The 19744-nt window shown below is 35.5% G+C and overlaps 1 protein-coding gene across 1 annotated transcript in view; it reads right to left on the bottom strand.

The window, feature by feature from the left end:
* Window positions 1-17531, bottom strand: part of LOC123537955 (titin-like) — a 402126-nt gene extending 384595 nt beyond the window's left edge. The window contains exons 1-5 of the mRNA XM_053530681.1: window positions 17396-17531; window positions 10654-10906; window positions 9377-9551; window positions 6059-6149; window positions 3680-3790 (exon numbers count right to left, since the gene is read on the bottom strand). Of these exons, the coding sequence (XP_053386656.1) occupies window positions 3680-3790; window positions 6059-6149; window positions 9377-9551; window positions 10654-10903 (627 nt within the window). The 5' untranslated portion in view covers window positions 10904-10906; window positions 17396-17531. The remainder of the gene's footprint in view (window positions 1-3679; window positions 3791-6058; window positions 6150-9376; window positions 9552-10653; window positions 10907-17395) is intronic.
* Window positions 17532-19744: the final 2213 nt, after the last annotated feature.

The raw sequence follows: 19744 nt of genomic DNA, 5'->3' as shown, positions 1-19744 counted from the left end.
AAAACAAAAAACAGGCAAGTTGACCTTTTTTCATTCCTGTAGTAAAATACAAACAAAAACAAAAATACAAATGTTAAAATTTTCCCAAGTTTAGTAATAAATGTCAAAAGATTTTAAATTTGTCAGCTGTGAAACAATGTAGATCTATCTTTTCTTGATGTCAGTTTAACCAGTGTGGCATACAGAATGCAAAAACTGATCAGGCCAAGTCATGATATAAAAAAAATCAAATTTCTATTTCAAGTGATCCATGCTGTTTCAGAGAGAGCATTTCATTTTAATACCTATATCTTATATAAATGTCTGGCTATTAAACAACTTTTTCCAATAAAGTTAATGGAAAATAAAAATGGAAAATCCAGGCAAAATTTCATGCACAGTCTCTGATAAAAATCCCTTGGTTGTATTAGTTGAGCCCTGCTTCAGCAGATATTCTTAGTTACCTTGCCATTGAAGCTGGTATCATGTAAGTGACACAGGGTCAACAGTTACTGACCTTAACCCAACCCTTCCAATTTTTAATATGTATATTAAAGCCTTAACCCAACAAACAAATTAATTTATGTCCAGCAAGGGATTAATTTCAAAAGATTTATGTCAGAAAAAAATAAATAAGGTGTGGTTTTCATGTCAGTACTTATTTAAGCTGAGGACATTCTTGGCCTAATCATTAATTACAAAATGTATTGACAGCTGGTTCTTTTTAAGCAGGGATGAATATTTTTTACCGGACTCTTACTGAGTAAACGCAATAGCTTTCTGAGATCATACCAAATGCTATTACATGTAAGTCACTTTATTGAGAAACCAATAATAAATCTGCTGAGGCAAGATGCTAAATAAAATGATATACCATAAATTAAGAGGTAAATATTTTGGTAAATTTAATGAAGTCAAGTTGACATGTAAACCCTTCATAATATTATATGCATTAAGGTTAATAAACATATTTCGAAACATTCAGTTTTCAAATATTAATACAATGTACTGGAAACTCACATCCTATCAATTAATGAAAGGCAAGATTCCACTAAATCTACTAATTATTAAGTCGAAATAAGAATATGGACCCTGTCTCTGTTTCAAGTATCAAAAACAAGGCTACATGGAAATACAAACTTGACACAGACTAAATGCACGAGCAGGGAACATGCATTTCTTTGTTCCTTAAGTTGCAAGGACTGACTTTTGATGTTCTACTCTTGATCATAAACATTTTATTATTGGCACAAAATTCAATGGTTTAAGAATTAACAACAAGAAATACACTGTCAGAGAAAATGTTTGTGAAAGCCATTACACATTTCACCTATAGTCTACATTGATTTTATTTTTTTTTTTTTTATATGCCTGTTTAATCTTATTCTAATTTAAATAATGGTATAATATCTAGCAATAATAACTAACAATTATCTGGCTCAAACATAAACATGTACACTGATTACACAATACACAGACATTCTGTAGAGCAGATACTATGTGTATCATAATCTTACAGTGAAATCACTACTATTCGTGGTGGACTAATATTCGTGGCTTTCGTGGTTGCATCAATCCATGAAATTAGATCTTAACAAACATGCAACAGTCACAAATTCATATCCCAATGAAACAGCTGTTTTAGAGAAAAACCACGAAATTCTATACTCACGAAACTAAATGATTTCACAGTATTCTGAAAATGTGTGATACTACACTACTGAAACATGTACTCCATCACTTCACAATCTGTTGCAGATACCCATGTGCAAATAAAGGGGACAAATTCCACCATCTCACCCAACAACAGGTGCAGCATTTTTAACACACTATCATAAATGGTATTTCAAACATTAAGCGTTTAGAGAACTGGTTGTTGCCAACATTTGGACATAAGGTCAGGCATTTGGCCTTCTTTGTAACACATAGGATAGTAATTCAATATTTCTGTGTCTAATATTCAAAAGAATTTTTACTGACAATTTCTGTATGAATTGCAATTTACCACTTAATCACAGTCAACATATTAAATAAATCAACAAGCAACATGGTAAAGAAACTGACTTTAAGCTCTGGATTCAGCTAATATATAAACTTCTGGGCCAATCTTTGATGGAAGGGTCTAAGGCATTATGAGTTTTAGAACCAGTCTCAGAATGCAGCCTTATCATTGGTCAATTTAAAATATGTGCTCAGAAACAACCAATCAAATGCTAGAGTGTACAGACTGGTCTCCAACTTCAACTTTATAACCTCGGGACCCAATCTTTATCCTTTATTACACAAATCTCAATATCACCTCTCCAACACGTAAAATGATAAAGTGACAGTGCATTATAATTTGAGCCGTGCCATGAGAAAACCAACATAGTGGGTATGCGACCAGCATGGATCCAGACCAGCCTGCGCATCCGCGCAGTCTGGTCAGGCTCCATGCTGTTCGCTTTTAAAGCCTATTGGAATTGGAGAAACTATTACCGAACAGCATGGATCCTGACCAGACTGCGCGGATGCGCAGGCTGGTCTGGATCCATGCTGGTCGCATACCCACTATGTTGGTTTTCCCATGGCACGGCTCATTTCTGAAAAAAATAAACAACTGTGCAGCTTTCTTACTTCATAAAGACTGGATATTATCTGATCCTTAACAATGCAAAATGTATTATACATTTTACATGAGAAATATATCACAATAATTAATTTAAATAACAAATGTAAATCTTAATGTCTAGACAGCCAAAAGCTTAACTGAGAAATTCAAATTAACAATTAAATCTCTGTGTATGTGTCATAAATCAATATCCAAAATGTCAATGTAAAAATGTTTGAAACTGACTATAGATTTACCTAGTCATTCTGATGGGTATCTAAACTTATTCATCAATGGGCTATTTATTGAAAAGTTTTACCCTAAAAACATGCTTTAAATATTTGCAATACCTTAAGGTGTCTTAAGCACTTGTTTTGTATAGAATTGACTAAATAAGATTACATGTGAAGTAATACTTCAGCAAGTACTACATGTGTATACTTCGACATTTAAAGATCATAAATTCAGTGAATCATACTGCTCAAGATAACTGTTGTTCTAAGCGTTATTTTTTTTTTTTTAAAAAACTATTATTTCCGCTAAAATCTGAACGAATATCATACAACAGAGGTTTCAACATAGCTTCCTCACATTACATCAAAATAAGTCAGTGCTAAAAATAACCCCAGAAGATTTAAAATATAAGCACTAGTCTAAGACAAACTGGTTAATATTTCTTAATATGGGTAGTTGGCAAAAGTTCTCCTAATGCAATGAATAATGTCTGATGTGTGTGTCTCAAAAATACACTCATTATTATAAATATTTCCGTGGAATACAAAAAATGTACCTGTATTATCATATATAACTATTACCCTGGACTACAAAATGTATATGTATTATCAAATATCAAGGGGCCGTGGGTCTGAGCCCCACTGGGGTCACGACCATGATTTCTCATGACACCAGTACTGGTTTTTCCAGGAAGCGGACTCGAGAGTGGTTCCAATAAGCTTGAAGCTTTTATCACAATCGAGCTAAAACAAATTAGTATAAACTAAATAAAGCTATTATTCTGGAATACAAAAATGTTCCTGTATTATGACATATAACTATTACCTTGGAATACAAACAATGTACCTGCATTATAACTATCACCCTGGGCCTTACCTCAATGTTTGGTCCTCTGTCTCGACGAAAGCTACTGCTGCTGGCCTGTCGTTGTCCCATTCCGTCAGTCCTGAGTACAAGTACTTGTTTCAGGTAGTCACCTAATGATTGCTGCAAATTAAATGTAACATGATCAGGGTTAGCTTGTTAAAATTGGCCATAAACATTTTTATGACACAAATCATTACACCGCCACATGCAATGAAACTGTACCTATATAGAACATCAAAAATTGTTGGGTAAAAAAACCAAAACAAATGAATTTGTTTAGGGTCCTATTATGATTGTTTGGTATATATTTAATGCCATTTTCAACACATTTTTAAGCTATATGTAATGGTTAATCTAACCAGTGTTCCAAGATCCATACAAGCCAGCAACTTGCCAAGCACCTGACTTATTTCTCACATGAGTTCGAGGAGGGGGGGGGGTGAATGCCTTCAAATGCACTGTGTTGTGTTAAAACTGGCAAAAGAGAATATTGCCTTAGCCAACAATCAAACTCACTACTAGATACCTCCTCACTGATAGTTCAATAGCCTTGAGCTCTACCAACAGAGCCAGTCAGATGGGCTGCTTCAAGCTCTAAGACAAGAATATTAGTTTTAACTGTGGCATTTATAAAGTAATTAGGATAAAGGATTCTACATTTCTGGTAATTTAAACCATACAATAAGAATGAACAAGAGGACATGATGGTCCTGAATCGCTCACCTCTTCCCACATGACCCAGTTTTGAGTATGACTTCGTTTTTTTCTATTATTTGACATAGTGACCTAGTTTTTGAGCTCATGTGACCCAGTTTTGAACTTGACCTAGATATTATTAAGATAAAAATTCTGACCAATTTTCATGAAGATCCATTGAAATATATGGTCTCTAGAGAGGTCAAAAGATTTTAATAATTTTAGACCTACTGACCTAGTTTTTGACCGCAGCTGACCCAGTTTCAAACTTGACCTAGATATCATCAAGATGAACATTCAGACCAACTTTCATACAGATCCCATGAAAAGTATGGCCTCTAGAGAGGTCACAAGGTTTTTTTATTATTTGACCTACTGACCTAGTTTTTTACGGCACATGACCCAGTTTCAAACTTGACCTAGATATCATCAAGGTGAACATTCTGACCAATTCTTATGGAGACCCATTCACAAATATGGTCTCTAGAGAGGTCACAAGGTTTTTCTATTTTTAGACCTAATGACCTAGTTTTTGACCGCACATGACCCTGTTTCAAACTTGACCTAGATATCATCAAGATGAACATTCAGACCAATTTTCATACAGATCCCATGAAAAATATGGCCTTTAGAGCGGTCACAAGGTTTTTCTATTATTTGACCTACTGACCTAGTTTTTGACCGCACGTGACCCACTTTCAAATTTGACCTAGATATCATCAAGATGAACATTCAGACCAATTTTCATACAGATCCCATGAAAAATATGGCCTCTAGAGAGGTCACAAGGTTTTTCTATTATTTGACCTACTGACCTAGTTTTTGACCGCACGTGACCCACTTTCGAACTTGACCTAGATATCATCAAGGTGAACATTCTGACCAATTTTCATGAAGATCTCATGAAATATATGGCCTCTTGGGAGGTCACAAGGTTTTTCTATTTTTAGACCTACTGACCTAGTTTTTGACCGCACATGACCCAGTTTCGAACTTGACCTAGATATCATCAAGATGAACATTCAGACCAACTTTCATACATATCCCATGAAAAATATGGCCTCTAGAGAGGTCACAAGGTTTTTCTATTATTTGACCTACTGACCTAGTTTTTGATGGCACGTGACCCAGTTTCAAACTTGACTTAAATATTATCAAGGTGAACGTTCTGACCAATTTTCATGAAGATCTTGTGAAATATATGGCCTCTAGAGAGGTCACAAGGTTTTTCTATTTTTAGACCTACTGACCTAGTTTTTGACGGCACGTGACCCAGTTTCGAACTTGACCTAGATATCATCAAGATGAACATTCTAAGTTTCATGAAGATCTTGTGAAATATATGGCCTCTAGAGAGGTCACAAGGTTTTTCTATTTTTAGACCTACTGACCTAGTTTTTGATGGCACGTGACCCAGGTTCGAACCTGACCTAGATATCATCAAGATGAACATTGTGACCAACTTTCATAAAGATCCCATGAAAAATGTGACCTCTAGAGTGGTCACAAGCAAAAGTTTACGGACGGACGCACACACGGACGACGGACACCGCGCGATCACAAAAGCTCACCTTGTCACTTTGTGACAGGTGAGCTAAAAAGGAGCTCACAAGAAACTGCAAGAAAAAATGTATCTCATATGTATAAATATTTTCAATGTTTTTTTTTGTGACAAAAACAAACTGTTCGAACCTTAAGACATCCAAGCACTGTAACCAAGTTTGACCATGAACCATCTCGGCTGTCAATGATAGCTGTAAAACCTCGACGTTTTGACTCCTCACTGAAAACACAAGATTTCAAAATCATAAATGATGTATCATGATGACTTTAGAACAATTTACTTCTTATAAGACCTGACACACTCACAGCTGCTCTTCAGGACATGTACACTTCAATTGAGCCCGATTATATCATCTTTATAAGTTTCAAGTAGCCTGCCTGTATAATATTAAAGAGTTAAAAACTGAATTTTATCTTGTAACCCAAAATTGTAAAAGTAGGGACTTAAACAGAACTGATATGGTGCCAAAGCAGATAAAATAGCAATATGCAACTTATAAACTTTATTTGAGTCGCACCATGAGAAAACCAACATAGTGCGTTTGCGACCAGCATGGATCCAGACCAACCTGCGCATCCGCACAGTCAGGCCAGGATCCATGCTGTTCGCTAACAGTTTCTCTAACTGCAATAGGCTTTGAAAGCGAACAACATGGATCCTGACCAGACTGTGCAGATGTGCAGGCTGGTTTGATCCATGCTGCTCACAAAGCAACAATGTCGGTTTTCTCATGGCGCGGCTCATATAGTGAAACACAGCTTGCAGCTAGCACAAGCATCAATGGTTCAAACATGCTCAAGCAATTTATGTGGTCCCCACTCAATTAGGGCTGTCATTGATAGAAACGATATCGATATATCAACGATATTTTTTTGTCGATCGATTATCGATTCCCATTTCCAAAAATCGATATTTTACAGAAACAGAAATCTATCCAAATAAACACTCAGACCCTAAAAAACAACTTAAGTTCACAAAGTTGTAAATTTGGATAAATGCAAAAAAGGAGTGAAGGCAAAATAAAAATGAAAGATGCTATTATAAATACAAATATAATCAAACAGAAATATGAAAAGTAGGCAATAAATCTAAAAATAGCATTTACAGGAAGGTATATAGTATGCATATGAACAAATAGGTCGTTAACCTAACTTAATAATCGAAATATTGATGTATTGTCGATATTTGTCTTCTGATATATCGGTATCGTCGATATGCCTAAGACCCAATCAATGACAGCCCTACTCTCAATGACTCACTTTCCTTCTATGTTTAGATCTCTTGAAATTGTAGGTACCCAGATTTTGCGTTGTACACCAACTTTGCCCTATTTCTACTCATTTCAGAATTAATAGTTGCACGTACATTAATTAAGTGTACCAATCACATGATCAGGATAGCCCGGTGTTATATAAATTGAGGGACTCAGCCCACCTCATGAATAGCTCAGGCATTGTACTGATCTCGCAACCTTGAGTGATACTAGTGTATGTTTTAACTGTAATTTCTGTTTGAATGTTTTTTTTTAGAAATGGAAATCAGCACTGAATTTGCAAAACGTTTTACAAATAAAATCAGGTCTCACATTCATTTTACCATCCAACATCTGTTGCAATGACTTATACATTTGTAACTATTATTGTATTTCATACTTTAAATTATACAGACCATCTTTTCAAGCCTATCATATTATCTGTATTTTGCATATCACTATCTATTTCTTCATAACTATTAATACAGTAATGTACATCTGTAAAAGGCAGATTTACATTTTTCTATAAAAAAAAATAATATTCTATATACCCACAAATACTACAGATTATATCATAAATGTGTGATAAAATGAATCTATAAGTGCCAAAATGGATCCTTTAACCCTTACCATGCTAAATTTCTATAATGGACTGGTCCATCTTCCTATATGGGCAATACCATTTATCATTTGAAGGGGTGTTTACTAAAAATTTACTGACTGAATAGCGAACAGTGCAGACCATGATCAGACTGCACGGATGTGCAGGCCGATCTTGGTCTGCACTGGTCGCAAAGGCAGAATCACTTGCCGCCAGCAGGCTAAGGGTTAAAGCACTTCACAAAGGGTATACTGCTTATCAGAGTAATAGCATTAATAAAATCTGGATGGACCCCCCAGGCCTTTTTTTATGCTGATTTTAGGGCCGAAATTCGGCCCCATTCCCCAATCTAAAAAGTATACTTTTTTCCCCACCTTGGCCAAAAATTCCCCATGCAAAAAAAAATGAAATTAGTTTTGATTTTCAGTCCTGATTTTAACAACTTTTCAGCAAATATATTCCTCCAAACAATGATTTCGCGACGTAAATTTCCCCTCCAAAAGGGACCTGGTACCCTTCCCCAAATTTACAAAAAAAGGGCTGCCCCCCCCCCCACTCCCCTTCTCCCGCAGCAGCCAGGACATAATGTGACATAAAAAAGAGCGGGAAGAGAGGGAGCAGTTGCTGAACATTCAACAATAAGAAACCAAACAGGTTAACCCTGATTCAGTGTCAGCATAATTATGCTCAACACACCCTTCACTTTCCTCAGTGGCAAGCGGCCCGTGGTGAATGAGGCATTACTTCAGGATGTCATGGCAGAAACTGGCTACCTTCGAGAAAATTAACCTTTGCAAGACCTGAGGTGAGAGGAAAGTCTGAGAAATTTGAAGTCAACAACCTTACCCAAATGGTCTGGTGGCTGTGAAGTGCCTCCATACTTAGTGTGCATAATCAGTTGAATGAGATGCAAATGAGTGGATTTTTACAATGAAAACTTATACTACCTTCTTAATGTACCAGATTCTGTTTCAATTTTATGAAATAAAACATCACTTTCCCATAAATTCAAAAGAGTTACATTAAGTTTTGACCTGAATAAGTTTCGTATTTTGTTACCCAAAACCAGGATAAAACATATGATAAAACTATAATAAATCTGCATCCCGCAATCTGGGTTTCCTGTGTCATTGTGCTTGTATCAGATAAACAGATTATTTAGTTCTCATGAATACATAAGTACATTTAAAACATACGATAATACCCTAATTACTGATGTTAATATAGGTATCTTGCAGCTAAATGTAAATTAAGTATATTTGTAATACAACAGTTGCCCATCCAACTGTAAATGGTTCACAACTGACTTGGCTGTGCAATTCAAAAAGCAACATGTACCCTCCGCAAAGTTCACACCATTGGCAATATTACATGGATGGCTCTATTCACATTCAACAATAAACAAATATCTGACTCTAATTCAAGGTCCTTTTCATTTCTTATTTGGTGACTTCATTTCTATATACAGTTAGGCGATTAGGGTGGTTCAACCCACTACTTGTAAGTTGTATGACTCTTTTTATAAAACAGATCAGTTTTAAATTAAAGTCCTTTGTTTGAACGTTTGAATCCCTTTAATAAAGAAACACAAACCTGGGTATTTGATAGAGATATTTCAAACATGCTGTGATGTCATTTGGCATGAAATATTCATCTCTGTGTGGAGGAAAGATTAGGAGTGGTCCCCCTTGTCTGTCTCGGCCACCCGTCAAGAAAACAATCTCTTTCTGTAGCTGATCCAGGATATGTGAGGCTTCCAAACTTCGTGCTGAAAATGTACCAAAACAACAAAAATTTACTTCTGATGACTACCATGGTTTATGAGGGTACATGACTGAACTTTCAGCCTTGTTCTAGAACTCATTTATACTGTGAAATCATTAACTTTCATTGATTATCTTGGCTGAGTCAATCTACGTAATCAAATCCTAACAAACACGCAATATTCCAATTCATTTTCTCTTTAAAATTAGAAATCCTAGAATTCATTCCACACCCCAACCCCACTCCACCACCCTCCCCACCAAAAAGCTGGTATGATCAAAACTACAAAGTTTTGTGTCCACGAAATTGAAACATTTTACAGTAATATAGTGCTAGCTAGTACACAGGAACATCAACCATCCATATTTTAAATACCTTAGATAATCTTAATCTTAGACAGACTAAAATAAAAGGCATGTAACATGAAAATATGCGCATAAAGGTAATCATGGTATGTCCTCGACTCTCAAAATAGAATGACTACCAGTAACAGATATAGTAATGTTAAAAAAAAAATAGGCATTGAGCCCAGTTACTCCTTATTAATTTTGTATGTAAGATGCTGGGGTGCCTCCATGCTTTAATGGGTTGTAAAGACCGTAAAACTAATCTTAATTGTATTTCCCAGTATTTTCTGCCATCCTGGTAATTATGAGTATTACCCGCTTTAATGCCAACCCTGGTAAAGAGCCCTGAGATATTCTTCTGAACCACCTAAATATGAGCCGTGCCATGAGAAAACCAACATAGTGGCTTTGTGACCAGCATGGATCCAGACCAGCCTGCGCATCCGCGCAGTCTGGTCAGGATCATTGCTGTTCACTAAAGGTTACTCTAATTGCAGTAGGCTATAAAAGTGAACAGCAATGATCCTGACCAGACTGCGCGGATGCGCAGGCTGGTCTGGATCCATGCTGGTCGCAAAGCCACTATGTTGGTTTTCCCATGGCACGGCTCATATATAAACCTTAAACATCTATGCCAGAACTATTTCATGTCATGTGTTTTACTTACTTATGTAGAGATAACTATAGCTTTAAAAGATTTTGTCATATTTTCAAGTTTGTCATTTAAACACCGACATTCCAGGCATGCATTATACTTACATTCCATGTCAGGCATCCCATTTGAACTGCGCATGGAAGCCCGACTGCGGGTACTTTTCTGTGACTGTGAGTGCTCAGTCCTCTGGCTACGTTGTGACAGATTGGGTGACGGGTAAGCGTGTTGTGGTTGCTGCTGGTATGCATTCTCTCTTGGTGGGTACCCTGGCTCACGTGATGGGTAATTCAAGTCTCTCTGGGAGTAACTCATGTCCCTTGGTGGATACTGCATCTCTCTTTGTTGATAAGCCATCTCCTAAAATAAGATATTTATTTATACTGGAACTCGTAAATTCATTAAAATACAGATGCAGTTGCAAACCTTTCCTCTTAAATTTGCAGCAGCAGATAAGCAACTTCTTGTTAAGTGTCTTGTTATAGAAAGTGAGACTCAAATTTATTTATTTTTGTTGTAATCGCTATAATTTAACGGGGTACAGCTGTAAATGGGGAAGCTACTCATTCAGGTCTAGGAGGTCTGGCCTCATCAGCCGAGTGGTTAATTTAGTTAAGATTTATGGATGCGAATCTTTTTCCCCAAACCACTGAGGGTTCAAAACCTCTCCATGGAGTTACCTAACAGTAGGGTGGTGATTTTATACCTAACAGTAGGGTGGTGGTTTTATACAGCAAGAGCCTGGTATAATGTCTAGAGAGACACCTCAGCAAAGTCTAATTATTACGTTCTAAATTGTGTTAATGTGCCTTAAACTGAACAAAATTACATGTATTATAATAAATTCATAAACTGCTGTTACATACTGAAATAATTTCTGGTCTGTCTGAATAAGAATATGTACAAATGTATTTTTGCTGAGCAAGCCTAAGCTTATCTGAAAGTTCATTAAATATTTATGTAGTCTTTGAAATGGAAAAGTTGTCATTAGGGATTGACACGACAATAATTGTTGTTTATTATATGAATCAATAGGAAATATCTGATAATACCTATTTAAGCATAATGCATGTACATAATAAAGAGAATAAACTTTTAATGCCTTCAGCATACAATTTTTTGTGTGATTATTATAAGTTAAAATTCATCTGTCTGGTGTTTTTTTTATAAATCTAAGAAAACGTGGCAACTGCTTTGGTCTACAGATCTACAAGTGAAATATTTCATATACAGCAATACGTTTTAAAGAAAATTTGATCACATCATTTTTTTCTCTTGGGAGACTTGTCTTTTATACTTTCAGTCAATTTTCTTCCAATGTCAAAACTGTCTAAAAGGTTGTAAAAATTTCATGGTGCTATAGAAAATGATCGATAAGTAAAGATATTCATGTTTCAAGTAATGAAATTAATTACTTTTTGAGCCTATTCTTATCTGAAGAATTCAGAAAAAATTAATCCATTTTCAGCAATTGTAAATATAATGGGAAATCATAAATCCTATTTTACAACTTAAGTAAATATCCAGGATATTGACTGTACCTATTAAAGGCACTAACTTGTAGTTTGTATCAATATACTGTAAACCTCTTATTATATTAAGAGGCCATTTTTACTTAACTTAAAAAGCACCTTGTTTTAGGATTCTAAAAAGAGCTGTTTTCAATAAACTTTTCATTGTAATATTACTTTGTTTAAAATATTAGATAGCTTCCTTCTAGCTTCACTGCTGGATGAAACACGTGGGTTTTATTTGGGTAGAATATTCATCAAAATTCAATATATTAATTAAGAGCTATCAACTACTTCGGTCCACTACCTGGGCTCATAATGACTGTTGTCTAAAGAGTAATTTAATTTTTCTTAATATGAGGAACTGACTTTAGTGCTGGCCTTGACTTTGGGACAGGCCTCGACTTTGCTGCCTCTGGCCTTGACTTAGGTACTGGTCTTGACCTTAGTGCAGGCCTTGACTTTGGTGCTGGCCTTGACTTAGGTACTGGTCTTGGCCTTGGTACAGGCCTTGACTTTGGTGCTGGCCTTGACTTAGGTACTAGTCTTGACCTTGGTACAGGCCTTGACTCGGGTGCTTGCCTTAACTTTGGTACTGGTCTTGACCTTGGTACAGGCCTTGACTTTGGGACATGCTTGACTTTGGTGCTGGCCTTGACTTAGGTACTGGTCTTGACCTTGGTACAGGCCTTGACTTTGGTGCTGGCCTTGACTCGGGTGCTTGCCTTGACTTAGGTACAGTACTGGTCTTGACCTTGGTACAGGCCTTGACTTTGGGACATGCTTGACTTTGGTGCTGGCCTTGACTTAGGTACTGGTCTTGACCTTGGTACAGGCCTTGACTTTGGTGCTGGCCTTGACTTAGGTACTAGTCTTGACCTTGGTACAGGCCTTGACTCGGGTGCTTGCCTTGACTTAGGTACTGGTCTTGACCATGGTACAGGCCTTGACTTTGGGACATGCTTGACTTTGGTGCTGGCCTTGACTTAGGTACTGGTCTTGACCTTGGTACAGGCCTTGACTTAGGTACTAGTCTTGACCTTGGTACAGGCTTTGACTTTAGATAGGCCTTGACTCTGGTATAGTAAGTAATCAATAGGCCTTGACTGGTGCTGGCCTTGACCTTAGTACAGGCCTTGACTTTGGTGCTGGCCTTGACTTAGGTACTGGTCTTGACCTTGGTACAGGCCTTGACTTAGGTACTAGTCTTGACCTTGGTACAGGCTTTGACTTTAGATAGGCCTTGACTCTGGTATAGTAAGTAATCAATAGGCCTTGACTGGTGCTGGCCTTGACCTTAGTACAGGCCTTTACTTTGGTGCTGGCCTTGACTTAGGTACTGGTCTTGACCTTGGTGCAGGCCTTGACTTTGGCTAGGTCTTGACTTTGGTGCAAAAACAAACAGAAAATGAGTACTAACACAATGCTGACTGGTACAGATTAAACAAGCTGTTAACAGACTCTGTGAGAGGATATAAAAATAAAATGTGTTTCTAAAATGAGATTTGACATTCATTTGAAAAACTACCTGTCCACTAAAAAAATGGAAACCCATATCAATAGTTAAAATTAAGCCATATATGAAGTTTATTAACACACAATATAAAAAATAATCCCCATACTTGATACAGTTATTATTTTAAGTACAAAAGTATGAATGAAATAATGTTTTATATAAATATCTCACAAAATGAATCAATGATTAATTCATTATTACCCAAATCATAATAAAAATAATCTCTCTTACAACCTTTACGAAATATGTGACGGTTCACTCCAGTTCCGCAATTATAGTCATTATATTGGAATTAAGTTATTTTACAGTACATTTGACCAATTATAATAATATTATGTATCGAATGTTTGTCCCCGAGGGGGAAGAATGTCAATAAGAGCAGTCGGGGTAAATTTTGACAGAAAATGACCCGAGGATGTCCGGTTTCAATATTTGTACACGCTACCGATAAGCAGTGTCAAATCTACAAAACAAAATTTGTAACACTTTGTTTACAAATAAATATTGACATTCTAAGTTCCTTATCATGTTTGGGCATGCAATATGATAATTCAGGCTTGAAAATGAAAGTTAATTCTTCTGTTTCAAATGAGGCTGTAATTATAAAATTGTTTGTAAATTGTGGTAACATGACCAAAAAGTTTTTTGTGTGGATAGGCAGGCAGGGTCTTTTTTTTGCTTTTTGTCATGTAGGGGAAAAAATTTCATCTCACTGGCCAGAAAGAAAGTTTGGTCTCTGAGATTTTCACAGGTAAGTTGGGTTACTGCAAACAAATGTTTTTTAAAGATAGCCTACAGGAGTATGCAGAAGATTTTCACTTTAAGTCTAATTTTCTCACCTGATAATTTACATTTAAATAGATTTGTCAAATTGATTACTTATTGTCATTAACCTGTATCAAGCTGTACAGGATTGATTCTGCCTTTGTGATCAGTGTATAGACTAGCCACTAGACTGATAATAATATATTTCCACATTTTTCCTTTTTTTTGACGAATTTAATTTCATAGAGACAAAAGCCAGTCTATTTTAGAGATTTTCACAGAGGAATAATGTTGAAATTATCATATTATGATATTGGACATAGAATATAGACTGGCTCAGTTCACTACATTTAATCATAAAAATGTAAAAAAGATAATATCATAGTCTAGGAGCTAGTCTAATCAGTGTACATCATCCGTGCAGTCTGATCATGATCTGCACTATTTGCTGTTCTGCCAGTATCCTTTTGGTAAGCATCCCTTTTAACAGCTAATGGCACTGTCCAAATTGGAAGATGGACTAGTTCATTATAGAAATTTAGCAGGATAACGGTTAAGTTACAACAGTAGACTAGGTGAGCTAGAACTTTAGAAGAGTTGGACCATAAACAGAGGGAATTTATGGCATATAAACAGATGGTCTCTCACTGGTGAAAAATTACAAAAGAAAATTAGCAAGAAACTGAAATTACTACAAATATTTACACGGATCATTTGCAACTGAGGTCTAAATAAATGTTTCTGCAAAAGAAGTGGATGAAGTGTTATATGCCGATAATGACTAACTGTTACTGTATCCAAAAGTACTTTCTACCATGAAGAAACTCATCAAATTGGGGGGACAAATCTGTTGTTGTATATCCGCAGGTATTTACTGTTCAGTGGATCCATCAACAAAGGTTAAACTACAATTTAATTATGGTGTCACAGTTCAAACACACTTTTGTGAATTGGCAATGCTGCAAGGAACACGTTCTATTATGTCTGCGACAGAATGCATGGTATAATTACCATGTCAAATCTAACACTCACATTCAGTATAAAAAAGTCAAAAATGTCAATAGATGTTACTGTAGTCTGTAGGGCATGGTCATAACAGAAAAATTTGGACATGTCTATTTCAAGTGTCAATATAGCACACCTTTATTTTGCTTCTTTCCGTACTAGTTGACTGTACAGAAATTTCTCACCCAAGCAGTCTTACACTTTTATCAAACTGTTGCCCACCAGTACTAGAATCATTGGTTTAATTGTCACATGCCTCATGGGTGACAGAATTATCAGTAGATTATCTGTCTCTTTACAGATGCATTTCCTTCATTCATTCTGTTCACTACATCATTGCAAAAAGTCGCATAGTAACTTAATAGATCTATCCAGATTTAAAAATCAAATTGATCAATAGGTCACAAAGCTTATGTATATGGTTGTTATCAATATATTTTGACAATTTACTGATAATTAAGATAAACAATCATTCAGTGTTTGATGTTGCAATTTAACGATTTTGTTTTAGTTTAAATTTACATCAATAAAATACTGATATATTGATAGCAGATAGCAAAACAGTCCAATAAAAATTGACCAAACATTTATTACAACAGTCAATTAAGGTACTGAATATATGAGCCGTGCCATGACAAAACCAACATAGTGGGATTGCGACCAGCATGGATCCAGACCAGCCTGCGCATCCGCGCAGTCTGGTCAGGATCCATGCTGTTCGCTAACAGTTTCTCTAATTGCAATAGACTCTGAAAGCGAACAGCATGGATCCTGACCAGACTGCGCGGATGCGCAGGCTGGTCTGGATCCATGCTGGTCGCAAAGCCACTATGTTGGTTTTCCCATGGCACGGCTCAATTATGATAAACAGCTTACACTTGTAAAAGGTACTACTGATTGCATTGTACCTCTAAGACAACTGTTATGTCATATACCATTATATCTTCTATAATATTATAACATATGTCATAACCAGTATAATATAAAGCAAGAAAATTACAAAAATTTCTGCCACTGGTACTGACTCAATAAATTAAAATTCAAACAGCTACTTTTTCTATCATAAATTTGTTTATCCAAACTTGCATATATATAGTCGAACTAATCACATGTATACAGTTTGGCTGCAGAAGTCAGAAATAAAAAAAAAAGTAGCCAAAGTCAGAAATAAAAAAAACAGCAGCCAGTCTCAGCGACAGTAAGCTTGTTTTAAGTCTAGACACTGCTATTGGAAATTACGCAGTATTTCTTATATCTAGATGGCAGAAGGACATATAATTAAAAAATCTAATTGATTTGGTCAGAGATGGTCTAAGAACAGTACATGTACTTCATAAAACTAGAAGAAAAACTCAGTCTACTCTGACAAATTTGAAAGAAAAACACCTCACTCAGTTACTGTGACCTGTATGTAGTAGATGTCATCTTCCTGATTTGTTTTAACAACTTCAAGGTGCCTGCATTTTGTTATTAAAAGACCCTTGATTTAATCTCTTTAATTTAATCTCTCATTTTAGTGATAATGTAAATCTATATGCTACCCCCTCCTTTTTTTCGTTCAAACGGCAATTTTTCCTTAAAAATAATCCAGCAGGTGTCCTCTGTTTTATACACCTAAAATTAAGACCATCCTTAATAATTATTATTATCTGTCCTAATGTATATAACTGCACAAGATGTTTTTAAACTGCAAGTCACTCTGCCTATTATTTTAAAAATTAAAAGAAAAAGTCAAGACATCAAATGGTATTTTTTCAATATTTTTTGAAACAGACTATAGATTTCAACAGGTAATGTCCGAAACGCTGACACTAAAACATCATTGCAACAGTAAACAGGATTGAATTGAACATTACAGTCAAATTTTACTTGATAATATGCAGAATTAATGCTTTAAAATGACACAAAACAACCAGTTAAAATTGCAAGACACACCTGTACAACAAAAATAACTCGGGACAAAAAGTTTGACAGAAAGATGACAAAGTTTCGCTTCAAGTTTACATATAAAGCTCACAAAGTTTTGCATATATTCGATGCAGTTTACTTTACCTATGGCTTCCTTAAGCAGTATTCCGTTCTCCTATTGTGTTTTAATTACTCCATAATATATATTTGTCACCTTTATTTCCAAATTGTTTTCGAAAACATACATTCCTGTGCCACCACTTTGAAATGTCAACTTAACTTCCGGTAAATGTGCAGACGGGTGTGACTGAAAATGTATGGTGTACTGAAGAAGGTTTAAGTGATAGGGCTGACATTAGTTTGAATATGTCGCATAATTGCAAAGGAATGTCGACTTGATTAGGACTTGGGCTAAATGCATTTATTCTTTTACGTCAAAATATCGAATGCAGCTTGATTTAGGCCTAAATTTTGTACAGTAGATCCAGATTCATTAAAATGTAAACTGTACCATAAATGGCATTGAGTACACATTCAGTTCTTCATTAACCCTTATCCTGCTAAATTTCTAAAATGGACTGATCTATTATTCAATTCGGGCAATACATTTTATTATTTACAGGGGTGTTCACTGAAAAGTTATTGACTGAATAGCGTACAGTGCAGACCATGATTAGCCTGCACAGATGTGCAGGCGGATCTTGGTCTGCACTGCTCGCAAAGGCAGAAATAAAATGACATTCTTACAAGGACAAATATTTTACGTTTTCCACTAAAAATCACTGTATTCGTTTATTTCGTCCTTTCTGAGTGGCAATTTTATCATTATATATACTCAACATTTATGACCATATGAGTTAATTATTTTAAACAACAACGTTAATTTTAAACAAAATCGTTAGTCTTGGAACTTGAGGCATGGACGGTAGCTTGGATTTCACTACCCTTCACGAACAGGCTAAATCAAACCGAGCCCGCAACATTTTCATTTATGTCGTGTTGGGCAACCTGTGGTTTTCCACTTTTCTGATTAGACTATAATATTAGTACTATGCCCGTTTTCTGAAGATTAAGATCACACAGTTTGAATCACTTACCTCTCCTCGATGTGGATCCGAAACCTCGATTGTGTTGATTGAAGGACTTTTATGTTGGGAATTAACAATGATTAATATACATGGTTTGCGGAAAGTCTGTTGTTCTACTGAGGTGCCGACCCACACTTTAAACAGTACCTGGAGGGTCATCTAGGATTTCCCTTCATTATCAAAAGCTAGAAAAGTTGCTTTATAACCTACATTGTGTCGGTTTGACTCTAAACAATATTAAGAAATAAAATCTGAAAAGTAGTTCCATTGGAAACACAGGGCAAACAGTGAAAATTGCAGACTCTAAATAATATTTAAAAAAAAAAAAACAACAACAAAATACGTAAAAGAAGATATTGTACATTAGTACCTATTTGTTTGAAAAGTAATATTTACCATCATTTTGCTCGCCTACGTTTATTATAAAGGAAGCCGCAATTTCTTTTTTCTTTAAAATGTCGTAGACATAGAAATATGGAAGCTGTTTATGAAGTAAAATGTTTAGAAGAATAAATGATTATAAAATTGCACAACGTAAAATTATAATTGGTGCATGGTGATGATAAGATTTCGTATCATCAATACTTCAGATTTATACGTCATTTATTTAGGACACGGTGAAATATCAGAAAATTATCCTTCTGCATGCCATACAACATTCCAGGAATTGCTTTACACTCAAACTAGATGACCTTGGACATCATGTCAAGCTCGACAGGTGTCAAAAGGACTAACAGCACCAAGTTTTGACCTTTGACCACTAAGTATGACTTTGAGGTAATTTAGTTCCATCTAACTCTCATTAAGTAAGAATATATACTTCGTGCAAAAAAATCTTTCAATAGTGGGCTCGCCACAGTCAATTAGAAACCTCTTTTTTCGGGAAACAATGGACTAAGGGAACATCTAAAAAACTCAAGTGAAGAGTAACTTTATTAATTTATTTGACACAAATCTGGTGGTTAATATCTTATTCTGGATATATTATTGCTTTGTTTTTAAACGTTTAAGGGAGTAAATTTGTACACAATTTCCCCGAGCATTCGAGTAATGTAAGATATCAACAGGAAGTCATTACGACAAAGATAAAGGTAAAAAAAATCCTTAAAAAATCCAAACATTACAAAGAAATAGACAAGCATACTTTGACTGAAAGAGATTTTTAGGCGTATTAAAAAGACTGCATTATACTGACGAGCATTAGTGTTAGCTTATTGTTATTTTAAGAAGAATATAATTATGTACCTAACTATATATCTTTATATTTCAAAGAGTTTGAGATACCTTATTCGAATTTCGTCTTACTAGCACGACATTTCTAATTAAGCAACACAAAAATTGGGTTTTCTAATATATAATACTCAAAATTTCAAAGTTCATCACATAATGAGGAAAGTGGAATGCA

This window comes from Mercenaria mercenaria, chromosome 18 (genome assembly GCF_021730395.1).
Source record: "Mercenaria mercenaria strain notata chromosome 18, MADL_Memer_1, whole genome shotgun sequence".
Taxonomy (NCBI): Eukaryota; Metazoa; Mollusca; class Bivalvia; order Venerida; family Veneridae; genus Mercenaria; species Mercenaria mercenaria.
The sequence above is the reverse complement of the archived record's forward strand: the minus strand, read 5'-3'. Positions and strand labels throughout refer to the sequence as shown.